We start from the raw sequence: 14667 nt of genomic DNA, 5'->3' as shown, positions 1-14667 counted from the left end.
TTGAGCCAATCTCAGCAACTTAGTGAGACTGTCTAAAAACAAAAAATTCAAAGGGCTGGGGATATAACCCCATGGTAGAACAACCATGGGTACAAAATACTATAAAATCCAGAAAAATATAGACTGAAATCCTTCATGAACATAAATACAAAACCCTTAACAAATGTTATTCAAAGACAGAAAAATCTAAAAAAGCTAATTAACAATCTATGAATTAAAGGTTGGCATAATATTTGAAATTTTTTTTTTTAAAGAGAGAGTGAGAGAGGTGGAGAGAGAGAGAGAGAGAATTTTTAATATTTATTTTTTAGTTCTCGGCAGATACAACATCTTTGTTTGTATGTGGTGCTGAGGATCGAACCTGGGCAGCACGCATGCCAGGCGAGCGTGCTACCGCTTGAGCCACATCCCCAGCCCTGAAAATTTTTTTAAAAATCAATGTTTATAATACTAGGAAAATAGGGGGGAAAATCAATGATCACCTTAAATAGATTCAGAAAAAAACTCATGACAAAAACACTGAATTTTAAAATAGGTAAAATATCCAAACTGATTTTTCACTAAAGAAGTTACACAAAATGGCCAATAAGGCATGAAAATATACTCAGCATCATTAATCACTGTGGAAATGTAAGTTAAAGCCACAATGAGCTACAATTATATATCAACCAGAAGGGCTAAAATTTCAATAGTTTGGCAGTTTCTTAATAGAATCAAACACATACTTACCACATAACTCAGTATTTAAAGAAGGAAAAATCTATATCCACATAAAGACATGTTTTAGACACAGTATTCTCAGGAGCTTTATTCATAATTGCCCAAAATGAAACAACCCAAATATCCACCAAGAAAGGACAACATAAACAACAGTATATACATACAATGGAATACTACTTAGCAATAAAAAGTCAAACTACTTACACATGCAACAACCTAGATGTAGTCAAAGACTTATGCTGAGCAAGAGAAGCCAAAGAATACAAATTGTATGATGTCATGGATGCAAAACCCTAGGAACGAATTTAATCTACAATGTTACGGACATCAGTGGTTGGAATCTGAAATATAATTTAGGGACTAGATGGAGAGAAGTACAAAGGAACCTTTTGGGGTGAGTATTTCTAGTATCTTGATTATGGCACTGGATACATGGGTTTAGCCTTTTGTCAAAACTCACTGAGTAAGATTATGACTGCCTAGACCACTGTCTTCCAATATTTCCTCTAAAACAGATACTAAATAACCTCAGTACAACCTGAATATAAAGAATATACAAACTTCAAAACTATAAAGGAAAGAGAAAAATAGTAAATTTCAGTGCACATCTCTCATCCTATGGTGCCTGACCCAGAGCCTAATTACCTCAAGGATCAAAGCAAGCAAAAGCAGTCTAAAAAGACTATAGAGATGGGAGAACTTGCAGTGGGCAAAAGTAAACTATGGGAAAGAAGACTAAGTGTATTTCAAGTCAAAAAATATTAAAATTTAATTTGGCAAATTTTTAAAAGTGTAGCCTCCTGCTAGGTGTAGTGGGTTCATGCCAATTTTCCCAGCAACTCCAAAGGCTGAGACAGGAGCATCTCAAGTTTCAGGCCAGCCTCAGAAATTTAGCAAGGCCCTCAGCAACTTAGTGAGACCTTGTCTCAAAATAAAAAATAAAAAGGACTGAAAATGTGGCTCAGTGATAAAGCACCCCAGGTTAAATACCCAGAACCAAGGGAAAAAAAAAAAATACAAAGTGTAGCTTCTTGGAGAGAGCGAGCAGTACTTTTTGGAAAAAGAGTCAAAAGGACAAAATTGAGAACACCACAGGACAGAAAAGAACAAATCACAATTAAGAAAAAAATTGCATGTGTACTGAATTATATACATAGTTTTTGATCTTGTCATTATTCTCTAAATACAGTGTAACAACTATTTACATAGAATTTACACTGTACTGGGTACTATACCTATATGGAAGAGCGTGGCATGGTAGTGGCACATCTGTATTTTCAGCTACTTAAGAGGCTGAGACAGGGGATGGGATTGTAGCTCAATGGTAGAACGCTTGCCTAGCATGTGTGAGGTACTGGGTTCGATCCTCAGCATCACATAATGAATAAAGTTGCTACCTTTAATCCCAGTGGCTCGGGAGGCTGAGACAGAAGGATGGCAAGTTCAAAGCCAGCCTCAGTAACAGCGAGGCACTAAGCAACTCAGCAAGACCCTGTCTCTAAATAAAATTCAAAATAGGGCTGGGGATGTGGGGATGGTCAAGTGCCACTGAGTTCAATCACTGGTATAAATAAATAGATAAATAAATAAATAGTAAGAATAAAGTTATTGTGTCCATTTACAACTAAAATAAATATTTAAAAAAAAGAGGCTGAAACAGGATAATCTCAAATTCAGGCCAGTCTACTTAGCGAAGCCCTGTCTCAAAATTAAAAAAAGGGCTGGAAATGGTAGAATGCTTACATAGTATGTATGAGACCCTGGGTTTAATCCTCAGTACTATAAAAAAATTAAAAATTAAAAAATAAATATTTGGGAGGCTATGCTCAGATTATATACAAATACTATACTCTTTTACATAAGGGACTTAGAACATTTGTGGATTTTAGTGTTTGAGTGGAGTCCTAGAATCAGTCCCCAAATATATCAACTTTTTTTGTATACACACATACCTACTGTAAGGTTTAATTTATAAATTATGCACAGTAAAAGATTAACAATAAAAATAAAACAGTGACAACAATATACTGTAATAAAGGTTATGTGAACCTGGTTTCTCTCAAAATATCATCATTCTGTGCTCAGCCTTCTGATGATGATGATATTATGATGATACAATGCCTACTTAATGAGATGAAATGGGGTGAATGACACAGGTATTGTGATACTGTGTTAGACTACCACAAAAGCACTGTAAATTAATCCTATAACCTATATGCTACTGAATGACTAGCCAAATGGGTAGCATATCCAGAATGCATATGCTGGACAAAGAGATGATTTACTTCCTGGGCATGAAGTCTTGAGATTTCATCACACTATTCAGAATAGCACATAAATTTAAAACTTAAGAATTATTTCTAGAATTTTCCATTTAATATTTTCAGACCACTTATGACATCTGATCACTGAACACACAGAAAGCAAAACTGAAGATAAAGGGACATTAGTATAATAATAAAATATTCCATATACTTGAAGTTCAAGAATACACAGAAGTGATCAATGGTGATGGACATAAGAACAGTGACTGCCAGAGGCAGGAGATGTGGGTAATTGATTTGAAAAGTGCATAAAGGCCATGGATATATTCAGTATTTTCATCTGGATTATGATTACACAGGTATATGTTTTTCAAAATTCATTAAGCAAAATACTTAAGATTGATAGACCTTACTGCTTATAAATAATACTTAAAAGAGTATTGTTAGATTATTTTAAAGGCATCAATATATCTATTTTATTTAGGAATTAGTCTTTGTCACCTGTTTATTTTTTCCTTAAATATTACATCCTTAAACTAGACCAAGTTTTTAACTACTTATTTTCTTTACCTGAAGCATGTAGTTCCATTCTCTTTTACTTTATTTTTCTGAAGAGTAGATGCTTGAAGCGACAGAATTTTATTTCCAGGCAAAGTAATTTGCTTTAGAATGGAAGCTATAAAAACAAACAAGAAAGGAAAAAGTAGAATATAAAAAAAGCAATTATGCCACATTAGGAAAAATTCAGAGCTTCAGTTTTAAATATATATATATACACTAATCAAAAAAAAATTTCAAGCTTCCCCAGAACTTTGTCTAAATTCAAATAGGACAATGAATATATTCCCTACATTTAAAAAAATCATCTTGTAAAATAAAGATCCCTCCATTTCTCTTTATATGGTCTCAAGTTGCCTATAGCATCACTATAAAAACCATCATGTACAAAAGGTAATGGAAACATAGGTTAATAATATATCCTTTATATTAATATATTTTAAAACACTTAAAAAGATCTACCTTACCTGATTTCCAAACTACATTTTTTAAAAAGTTATAGCAAGTTTTATAAGTTTGAAAAATACTTATTTAGATTGTTTTATTTAATTATGGAATACCATAAGTAGTTGCTTCATTTACTCTAAAACAACCTACACCCCTAAAAACTGTCTATATATGTTCAAAGACTATAATAGTTATCATTCAGTATTCTCTTAGGTACCAACTTTAAAAATCCAACTTTCTTTTGCTTTTTAATTTTTTTTTTTTTGGTTATCAATGGGTCTTTATTTTATTTATTTACTTATATGCAGTGCTGAGAATCGAAACCACTGCCTCATACATGCTAGGCAAGTGCTCTACCACTGAGCTACAAACCCAGCCCCCCAAATCTCTCTTAATACAACAAATAAGTTATGCAAAACCCACCACATTCCACAAACAGTGTGATGAGGCAAGCCAGACCAGTGTCTACCTGGAAGAAACTTACTAGCAGGTATTACAGTGTTCACTGGCATCTTATTCTGTCCAGATTTCTGAATGGTCAATGCTGGGGAATGGGAAATTGTGGTCACTTGTTTTGCAATGCCTCCTGAAGGCTGCTGGACAACCTGAAATAATTAGAACTATCAGTACAGTCATTCAACTAAACATGCTATAAAAAGAAAGGACAAAATTTCACTTTTAATAACTGCCTGAGCTCACCCAGCTATAAATATATTTTAAATTTAAATTTGTATGTAGTAAAATGATCTTGTTCAAAAGTGAAAGACATGACTATCTCACACACTATACTATTATACTAGAATTCAAATTTATAAAATTCCCCACAGGGTTCCTATTTTTACTTTTTAACTTATGAAAAATTTCAGACATATACAAAAATACAGATTATCCAGATTAAACAATGACTCATTCTTGAACAATCTTGTTTCTTCTTTATCTGGTCCATTTTTCTATCTCCCACAATTGTTTATTATTTTAAAGCAAATCCCAGATATAACTTTTACCCATAAATATTTCAAAATACACCTCTAAAAAGTTAAGGACTTTTTATGTGCTGTTTTTCAAAAGTATCTTCCTAAACCATTTGGAAAAATGATAATGCTAAAGGCATTCTCCAAGATAAAAATTCAAGAAATTCAGAGAGGACTGGGGGGCAAAGAGAGAAAACAATAACAGTGCTATTACTTTTGGCTTCAAAGAAAAAGAAAAGCCAGAACAGCAGAGGGTCATTTATTCACTTCAAGGAACAATTATCATATATTTGGGCCAAGAATTGAACTATTTAGATGTACTTAAACTCCCATATGGGTAATATAAATGAGCAATGGTCTGGGCAGGATATAGACTTCTGAGTAGAATCTTGGGAGTATAATTCATTTCACTTTCTAATATTTGTGAACAAAATTAAAAGGCAAGTGTATATTACTAAAAAAATAGTGAGAAAATAATGTTCTGTAAAGTAATCCTACTGGAACTAATGTTCCTAGAGAAAAAAAATACAAGCTGAAGTAAATCAATTGCTATCATTCTTTGGTAACAGAAAAGAACTGGAAAAATAATGCATTTCAATGAAGTTGAGATCATACTTTTATAAAGTCCTAGGGATCAGATTTAAAGTATACGAAGTAATATATATCTGGAATCTCATTTATGCAGTCAATTTCATTTTATAAGTCAATTTCACTTTATAAGTTTCTTCTTTTCAGTATTTGAATTATGAGAGATAGTAATAAGATATTATTAGTAAGCTGTTTACCAGTTAGTCTTCCTACCATTTTTGATGGGTACATGAAAATTACATAAAGTTTTCAGGTGGGATTTAAAAACCCTAGGCGTGGTGTGGTTGTGCACATCTGTAATCCCAGTGGCTCAGGATGCTGAGGTAGGAGGATTGCAAGTTCAAAGCCAGCCTCAGCAAAGAAGTAAGACCCTGTCTCAAAATAAAAAAATAAAAAGGGCTGGGGATGTGACTCAGTGGTTAAGCGCCCTTGTGTTCAATTCCTGATACCAAACAAACAGCAACAACCTAGGTCCCCATCAGTCCTCATCTTAACGATGCTAACCTAAGGAGCACATGTAACTAATCTAAAAATCTAACAACAACAACAAAAAAAAAAGGGACAATGTGCACTCTTGCACACCTGCCAAGCAAAATAAAACATAATGAGCAATAATGTATAAGAGATTTCACTGGTCTTCTTTCAAAGAAAGTATCTAAACCCACTTTATTAGGCATCTTATGGATAATGAAATCATTTTAGAGAAATGGAAATTGGCCCAAAGAAGACATATTTATTCTTATTTGGCAAGGAAAAGAAAAACTATTGTGCTCTTTAAAAACTAAGACCCTAATTTACTTTCCCTTCAAAACAAACTCTGGCCGGGTGCAGTGGTGCATACCTGTAATTACTTAGCAGCTCAGAAGGCTGAGGCAGGGGGATTGCAAGTTCAAAGCCAGCCTCAGCAACTTAGAGTGAAGCCTTTTCTCAAAATACAAAATAAAAAATGGTCTGGGGATATGGCTCTGGGGGTTAAGCATCCCTGGGTTAAATCCCAGGTACAAAACAAAACAAAACTCTGGAATCAAGGAAAGAAAGGGAAAGAGTACGTACCTTAGCTTTCTTTACACCTCAAGTTCTCATGTTTTATTGGGGATATTAACATAAACTAATGTTCAAGCAGTTTATAGAAATTACAGGTCTAGAAATGCTAAGCAATATTCTTGTTTCTTTCACATTAACTATAATCTGATATATGTGAACAAGGAATTATTTTAAATAATACCTTGATACCATTAATATGAAGTTCTAGGAAAAGGAAAACTAATCCATGGAGGAAATTATCAGAACAGTTGCTGCTTCTGGAAGATGGCAATGGGGTCTGAATGGGAAAGGGCAATAAGATGATGGCAATAATCTATATTTTGATGAATGGAGAAGGGGCACGAGAGAACAAGTCTACATTTTGACAACTCAGATGAGGCAGGAGAGAGCTCAGAGATTATAACGACAACAGTCTATATTTTGATGAGAGGTCTGAATTACACAGCAGTATGAACTGAATGTCAAAAAAAAACTTTTCATGTGGTACAAATGAAATCTGTGCTTGTCATTGTAAATAGATATGCCTCAAAAGAAAAAATATATAAACAAATATTGAACTGTGATATCTATATTTAATAATTTAGGAAAAAATCTTTGAAATCCATCAAAAAATTAAGATAGACAGCAAGGGGGCTGGGGATGTAGCTCAAGTGGTAGTGCGCTCACCTAGCATGCATGAGGCACTGGGTTCGATTCTCCGCACCATAAAAAACAAACAAACAAACAAACAAAAAAAGATATTGTGTCCACCTAAAACTAAAAAATAAATATTTTTTTTAAAAAAGACATCTGGATAAATACACAATAAATCAAGTTTAACAGCTATAAATGCTAGAATCTAGGTGGGTGGTTGTACGATATTTACTATAAATCTCAATTTCTCTACATATGAAAATTCTTATAAAAATTTTTATTGACTAATATAAAGATATGGACACTATAATGTCTCCAGTTTTATTTTCCACAAATTCTAATATATTCTTATAAAAAAAACTATCTCTTAAGTAAATTTGAATAAACTAGCATCAAACAACCTATATATCAAGAATATCATGATAACAATTCTAATTCAGTTATAGCCCATGAGGAATTTACTGTGCAATCGCTATTTATATATGGTAAATAAACAGCAGGCCTTACTTGGATTCAACCTCTTTCTTCATTAGTCCTATTCAAGTAAAAGTAAAATCAAAAACTAATTCCACCTTTCCACTCTCATAAATAGAATGCAAAAAAGGAAGAAAAAAAGACAAACTACTTAGGATCCAAGAAGGTCAGTTCAATAACTGAGGGTCAACTACTTGAGCCAATGAAAAATTTTACCAATTTTTTTCTAACTCAATTTTTACTTATTTTCTCTTTTCTAAAGAAAATATTGGCAACTACCATGATAACAAACTAAAATTTACAAATTGAAAATATTTTTCCTATCCTGTGAGAACTGTGACATCAGAGGCAATTAAAACACTTACCTCTCACTAATTATTTCACATAGCATGTGTTTGTTGTAAAATTCTTTAAGAATTTCTCCTACCTCAAAATAATTAGGTGCAAGTAAAAATACAACAACAATTTTTCTTTTTTAGTATTTAGGGTAAATTTATTTTAGGAGTTCAGTTTTACTTTAATACAGTGAAATTGAAAGTTATCACACTTATACTGCACAAATAACTCATTTGTTTTTCTCTTATATCCACAAAAGAATAATATTTGGAGAGTGGCCACTTATTAAATATTTGTGATACTGTTAAACAAGAAATACAATAGAGGGGAAATACACATTTAAAATAAGAAAACAAATAACAATAAAAATTTCCTACCTTATCTCCAAGTAAAAGTTATTTTTAAAGATACTTAAGTGATAATATTATATTATGTGCATGTGCAAGCATATACAATGGATCCCACTATTATGTATGATTATAATGCACAAATAAAAAGTATATTTTAAAAAGGAAAAAATACTTGAAAGCAAAAAATAAAAAAGAGACTTAAGGATAAATAAATGCAAGACTACTATAACAATATTCAGCTTACTCTCCAAAATTATCCACCTTTCTGGCAAAAATAGAGGTCAGGGATTTTGAATTAACTTTCCTCATTCATGAATTTTATTTGCATATATTGTGAATCTGAGGGTTTTTTATTTTATTCATTTAAATCAGTTAAAATGTTTATCAAAATTTATATTTTAAAATGAACAGACTGAAATTAAAATTTAGCTTTTCTAAATTAAATTAGCTTTGCTAATTAAAATGAAATTTAATTTAGCTTTTGCCCAAACAAGTAAAACACTTTTTTTTTTTCACAAATATCAAAGGGAAGATTTTTCAGCAAAGTCTTCTGAAAGTTTCTATTTAATTATCTTACCTAGCTTTAGTAACCCATAATCCAACTCATCCACTCTCCACCTTGAAACAAAAACTAGAAGTAAAATGTTAAGTTCAATATTTAGTTTGAGTATATAATATAATAGCTACTATGCCAACACTGATAGGCAGCCAATAACATGTCATTTATAGGAATTGAATTCTTAGGTAAAATCCCCAGAACTACTTATTAGGGCCATATTTCAACATTTCAAGTATCTGAGTATAAACTGAAAAACAGCTAAAAGAAACTGAACAATTTCAGTTAATTTACATGAAAGCTTTGGCAGAACCCCCAAGTATAATATATAATAATCAATGAGACAGAAAGGATAGCATGCAGTGAAAACTCCATTTTTGTAAAAGCAGTTAATAGATAAAAATGTATTCTTTGATAAATTATTAATAATGTAAAATCTAATCCCTACAATGATAGCTTAAGAATATTTTTCTTATAACTTGAAAGCATAATATTTAGATACCTTACCTAAGAGGCAGGCCATACAATTCTCCAGAAGAACTACTACAATTGAGAAGTAAATATTGTGGAAAAAGTTTTAAATTCATAAATAATTAAAGAAATAAATTACCAAAATTCTACACTTGACATTTTTAGACAGTCATCCAAGCCAGGTGTGGTGGAACATACCTGGAATATCTGCTGAGGCAGAAAGATTTCAAGTTCAAAGCCAGCCTCAGCAACATAGTGAGACCCTATCTCAAAAAATAAAGGGCTGGGGATGTGGCCCAGTAGTTAAGAACCCCTGGGTTCAATCCATAGTTAAAAAAAAAAAAAAAAAAAAGACAGCCAAATGCATATTCTTTACACCATACTGAGTTACATGGATCCTATGGTCTGGTGTGGTCTCTCATACTTTGAATGATTATTTGCATATTTCTTATAAGGTATATAAAATGCTTTAGTCTTTTCTAGCATCTTCAGTATTTTAAGCCTCACTTCGGATTAAGATTAAATTGGTACTTTCCTTAAAATATTATTTTTCTAAGTCAGCTGACTTGAAAGAGTACCCTAGTTCTGTCCTCTCTATACATTACCATACAAAATGCTTTTTGTTCTTTTAGACCAAGTAAATCTGTTATTCAATAAATTCACAAGGCATCTTCAGTGACCTGCCACTGTGGATTTTGCCATTTTAAATAGGTAGGTATGAATAGGCATATCAAATCAAAATTAAAACAAAGGCCAAAAAAGAAAGCAAAATTCACATTTTATATTTAATATTATGGTGGAATATTAAATTTTTCACAACCTTTTAGGAATAAAAGTATGAATTAAAATCCCCCTAAAATTTACCATCAGATTTTGTTACATTTTTTTGTAATTTAAATTATTTCTAATGTATAACAAATTAAACCCCAAAAATGTAAATGCTGTCAAGATATTATTATATTACCAGATAGTTTTCTGCTTCAAGACATTCCAGAAACCTAGAAGGTCCTGCTGGAAGCATCATAACCAAACCCTAATGGCAAAGTCACAGGATTTTAGACTGAAATCCACTACTTGCTGACTAATACTGGATAGGTCACTTAGAATTTCTGGATCTTTAGTTTTCTCCAAGCCTTTTCCTCATTAAGAATTTAAAAATCCATTGCACAGAAGCAATATGCTCTTAGAAGTCTATGTAGCTAACAAAGTATTATTTCACCTTAGGGACCTATGTGCTACAAGACTATCAATAATGATTAGTTAGCATTGGTTCAATCATCAGTTATGACCTATAAAAAGGATTTCAATTCTATTCAGTTCTTCCCCAAAGAAGCCTTTCCTTGGGGCAATTCCTCTGTTGCAGTGGTCCTCAAACCTGGCTTATCAGAACAATGTTTAATTTTTTAATCACTGCTTCTAAAAAGTTTGTTTTAGAAGAAGAAACAAAAACAACTCCCAGACCAACCAAAGCTACCCCCCAACCACCAACCAAAGCCACACACTACGGCATCCCCTCATCCAGTGCCTGTGTCCGCCTGTCATCCCCACCCATGCCCAAGAGAAAGGCTGCCGGGGATGCTAAAAAAGTCAAGTTGAAGAATGAACCTGAGAATATCCGCAAGCTCCTGCTCCTCCAGAGCCAGAGCTCAAACCTAAAAAGGCCCGGTAAAGAAGGGAGAGAAGGTATCCAAGTGAAAACATGATGCTGGCCAGGATGGCAATAACTGCAGAAGATGGAGATACCTTAAAACAGACAAGCACAGAAAGCTGACGGTGCTAGAGATGCGGAGTGAAGGGTGCACGTTTTTGATGATGATGTACTTCTAGTGACTGAACAGTTTAAAATACTATTTTTTTTTACCAAGTTTCATAAAAATGCAGAACTTTGTTTTGCCTTTTTTTTTTAAACTATATTGTTAGCACACGATATGTTAGAATCTAGATGTGAGGTGTCCCCTAAAGTTCGAGTGTGAGACAATGCAAAAGGGTTTAGGAGGTGAAAAGATTGGGTTATGAGGGCCTTAAATCAGTGCATTAATCCACTGACAGGAATTAACTGAGTGGTAACTGTAGGCAGGTAGGGTATGGCTAGAGGGCATAGGTCACTGGGGTATGCCTTTGGGGTACGTTTTGTGTATGGTGAGGAGAGCTCTCTGTTTCTTGGTGGCCGTGTCCTGAGCCGCTTTTCTCCACCACACTCTTTTGCCATGATGTTCTGCCTCACTTCAGGCCCCAAGAATGGAGTTGGCCATCGATGGATTGAGACCTCTGAAAACATGAGCCCCAAAATAAAGTTTTCTTCCTCTTCAGTATTCTTGTCAGGTCTTTTGGTTGTAGCAGTGAAAAATAAGCTGATTAAAACAGAACATTTCATTGTTTTGGGGGAAGTAACATAGGTCACTAATAGAATGTCTCCAAAATTGAGTTGCTGTAGGGAAAACACCTTACCCTACTAGTTTTGAGAGATTTCCTCTTGGCTCCCAGGAGGAGAGATTCCCTAACACTGACACATACAGTCACCTTGACACAAATGCCTTGTGGTGTGGAAAAACTCAAATTCATCTTTATGTTCTCCTCTCCCTCTCTATCAGTGTGGATTTACTCCCCTGAACCCAGAGACATGTAGGGACATGACTCCCCAAAATTGGTTTTACCCACATGTCAAGCAATCTGAACTTTCCAGTGACATCACTGAGATAGTGCCCCTCAAAAGAGCATTAGTTCCTTTTCTAGATTAATGATATTCAGATTGATAATTCTGCCTTTTTCATTTCATTTCCTGAAAATCAGGGTTAAATATGAAATGCCAATCCTCACTCTAAACTTTCCCTAGTCAGAACATCAGTTGATGACTTCATTGGGTTTTGTGGTGCTTTCTGATTTTGGTAGTCTACCCAAGAAAGGAGTTTGAAAGTTGCTGTAGACTTTTAACAATTGCTTACCCATGTCCTACTTGAAATATCTCATGTTTATGAAAAGAATCTTTAATAAAGCTGGATATATGGGGCTTGGAAAAAATGTAAAATGTTGCTCTATCTCTGAGATTAAGTTGAGGCAAACAGAGAAATCTTGCACTGCAGGTGTATTTGAAAATCAGACCCAGAATAGGAAGGGCTAAAAAAAGATTCACGCATAGGAAATTACTATTACTTCCCAACTATCCAAGAGTTAAGACTACCCTACAATTCTGGGTACCTTATCTTCCCCCTTTTTTTGTGTGGGGGGGGGAATGTTAGTTACCAGAGATTGAACTCAGGGGCACTTAACAACTAAGCCATATCCCTAGCCCTTTTTTGTATTTTATTAGGGTCTCACTGAGTTGCTTAGCGCCTCACCGTTGCTGAGGCTGGCTTTGAACTCTCAGTTCTCCTACCTCAACCTCTGAAGCTGCTGGGATTATAAGCATGAGCCACCGGGCCTGGCTTATCTTCTCCTTTGATTCTATGTCCAAAGCAGCCCTCTACCTCAGAAGACAATAATCCACAGATGTTAGCCTCTAATTCTGATCTGCAAACAAGGGTGGTGAGTATACACATAGTTTACATTCCAAGGAACAATGAACTAAAAACTTTCAAAACACAACCTCTAACACAAAGGCTTACAAAAAAGAACATGGGCAATCACCAAAAATCAAAAGAAAGCAAACTCTGTTATGGTATAAAGAAGGGAAGAACTTTACAAGAAAAACCATGCACTCTCTCCCATAAGCTAACAATACTCACAGTCTTCTCACAAAATCTGTCTGCTCCTGAATAAAGCAGAACATTCTAGATATCAACTAATCAATAAACTGCTAAAATTTCCTTCTCTCACGTAAGAATCCCCCAAATGACCAAATTTAGGAAAAAATACAACTTATTTATCCGTTCACCTGTCTTCCTCAGCATTTTTTTTTTGAAAAAAAAAAAAAGAAATGTTATCATACTATCACCTATTTAAAGCCCTAGCTATTGGGCAATACAAAACAAAGGGACAGTATAAAACAACTAGCCCAGGCACTTAAAATATTATAACATAATGAACAACCACAAAAAACTGGAGCATTGTTCTAGATTAAAAAAGTGATAACTAAATGTAATAAGAAATTCTTCACTAGAAGCAAGAACAGGAAACATTGTTGGGACAAGTGGGAAATACTGTACCAATATTAATGTCTCACGTATGATGATATGAATTGCTAATGTTTAAAAACAATTTTTTTTTGTTAAGAGACACAGTATTTGGGGGAATGCACTGTCACAACTTCTGCAGCCAATTCTCAAAAATGATTCAGGAAAAAAAAATGTATTTTTGTGCATGTGACTACAGACAGGGAGATGAAGCAAATGCGATTAAAAATTAACTGTCAAATTTGGTAGGATATATAGTCTTGCCAGTTTTTTACTAGTCTTGCCAATTTTCTGAATGTCTGAAACTTTCCAAATAAGTAACTGAGGAAAAATAAAATTTTACTCACTAGTTGCTTGACTTTAACCGCCTGTGGAACACCAGCTGGCTGTGAAAGAAGGGGGCCCGGCTGGGCAAGTTTGATTTGGACTGGAGTGCCAATGACAGGTTTGTCAGGTGTGGTCCCAGCAGAAGAAATGACAGGTTTCACAGATGGAATACAAAGAGCTGCAGCTGAAGTTTCTCCAAAAGTTACTGATGGAAGAGCCAGTGTTACTGCTGCTCCAGAGACTACTGGTTTCTCAGGTTGAAGTGAGACATTTGTTACTGTATTTGGTACCGATGTCACAAGTGGTTTTGAAGTCTGAAGCAAAACAGTTCCAGCTGTTGTTCCTCCTGGTACAGAAGCTGGACCCACAGAATGTAGTGTCACAACTCCAGTTTTTGCACCCCCTGGACCAGCAAGTGGATTCAGAGCTTGCACAGATACAGTTCTAGATGTTGTTGTTCCAGAAACAATGATGGGCTTTTCAGACTGGGCTGAAGAAACTGTAGTTGTTGCCACAGGAGGTGTTGCTGTTGAGGTACAGGTGGTAATAACCACCTCACCAGAAGTCTGCTGAACACACTGCTGAATGAAGCTCTGGGAATTAGGCAGAAGTTGTCGTAAGGCAGTAACACTTTTCTGGAAACATGAAGAAAAAGAAGTAAATACTGAAAATAAGTTACACGTAAAAACACTTCTCTCTCATCTTTATAACATAAAGCAAATCAAAACTACATCAAGTGTTTCAGTTGAGAAAACCTATTTTATCCAATCAGTATAAGATACAATTTAAAACCCAAAAGTGATTTTTCAATGTGAAATT

At 34.2% G+C, this 14667-nt stretch overlaps 1 protein-coding gene across 1 annotated transcript in view; it reads right to left on the bottom strand.

Annotated features, from left to right (window-relative positions):
- Positions 1–14667, bottom strand: part of TAF4B (TATA-box binding protein associated factor 4b) — a 131112-nt gene that overhangs the window by 83896 nt on the left and 32549 nt on the right. Inside the window, exons 7-9 of the mRNA XM_081262847.1 lie at positions 13869–14483; positions 4474–4594; positions 3555–3660 (exon numbers count right to left, since the gene is read on the bottom strand). Of these exons, the coding sequence (XP_081118973.1) occupies positions 3555–3660; positions 4474–4594; positions 13869–14483 (842 nt within the window). The remainder of the gene's footprint in view (positions 1–3554; positions 3661–4473; positions 4595–13868; positions 14484–14667) is intronic.

This window comes from Spermophilus citellus (genome assembly GCF_964194105.1).
Source record: "Spermophilus citellus genome assembly, chromosome: 12".
Classification (NCBI taxonomy): Eukaryota; Metazoa; Chordata; class Mammalia; order Rodentia; family Sciuridae; genus Spermophilus; species Spermophilus citellus.
Note: the sequence above shows the minus strand (reverse complement) of the source record. Positions and strands in the feature narration are given on the sequence as shown.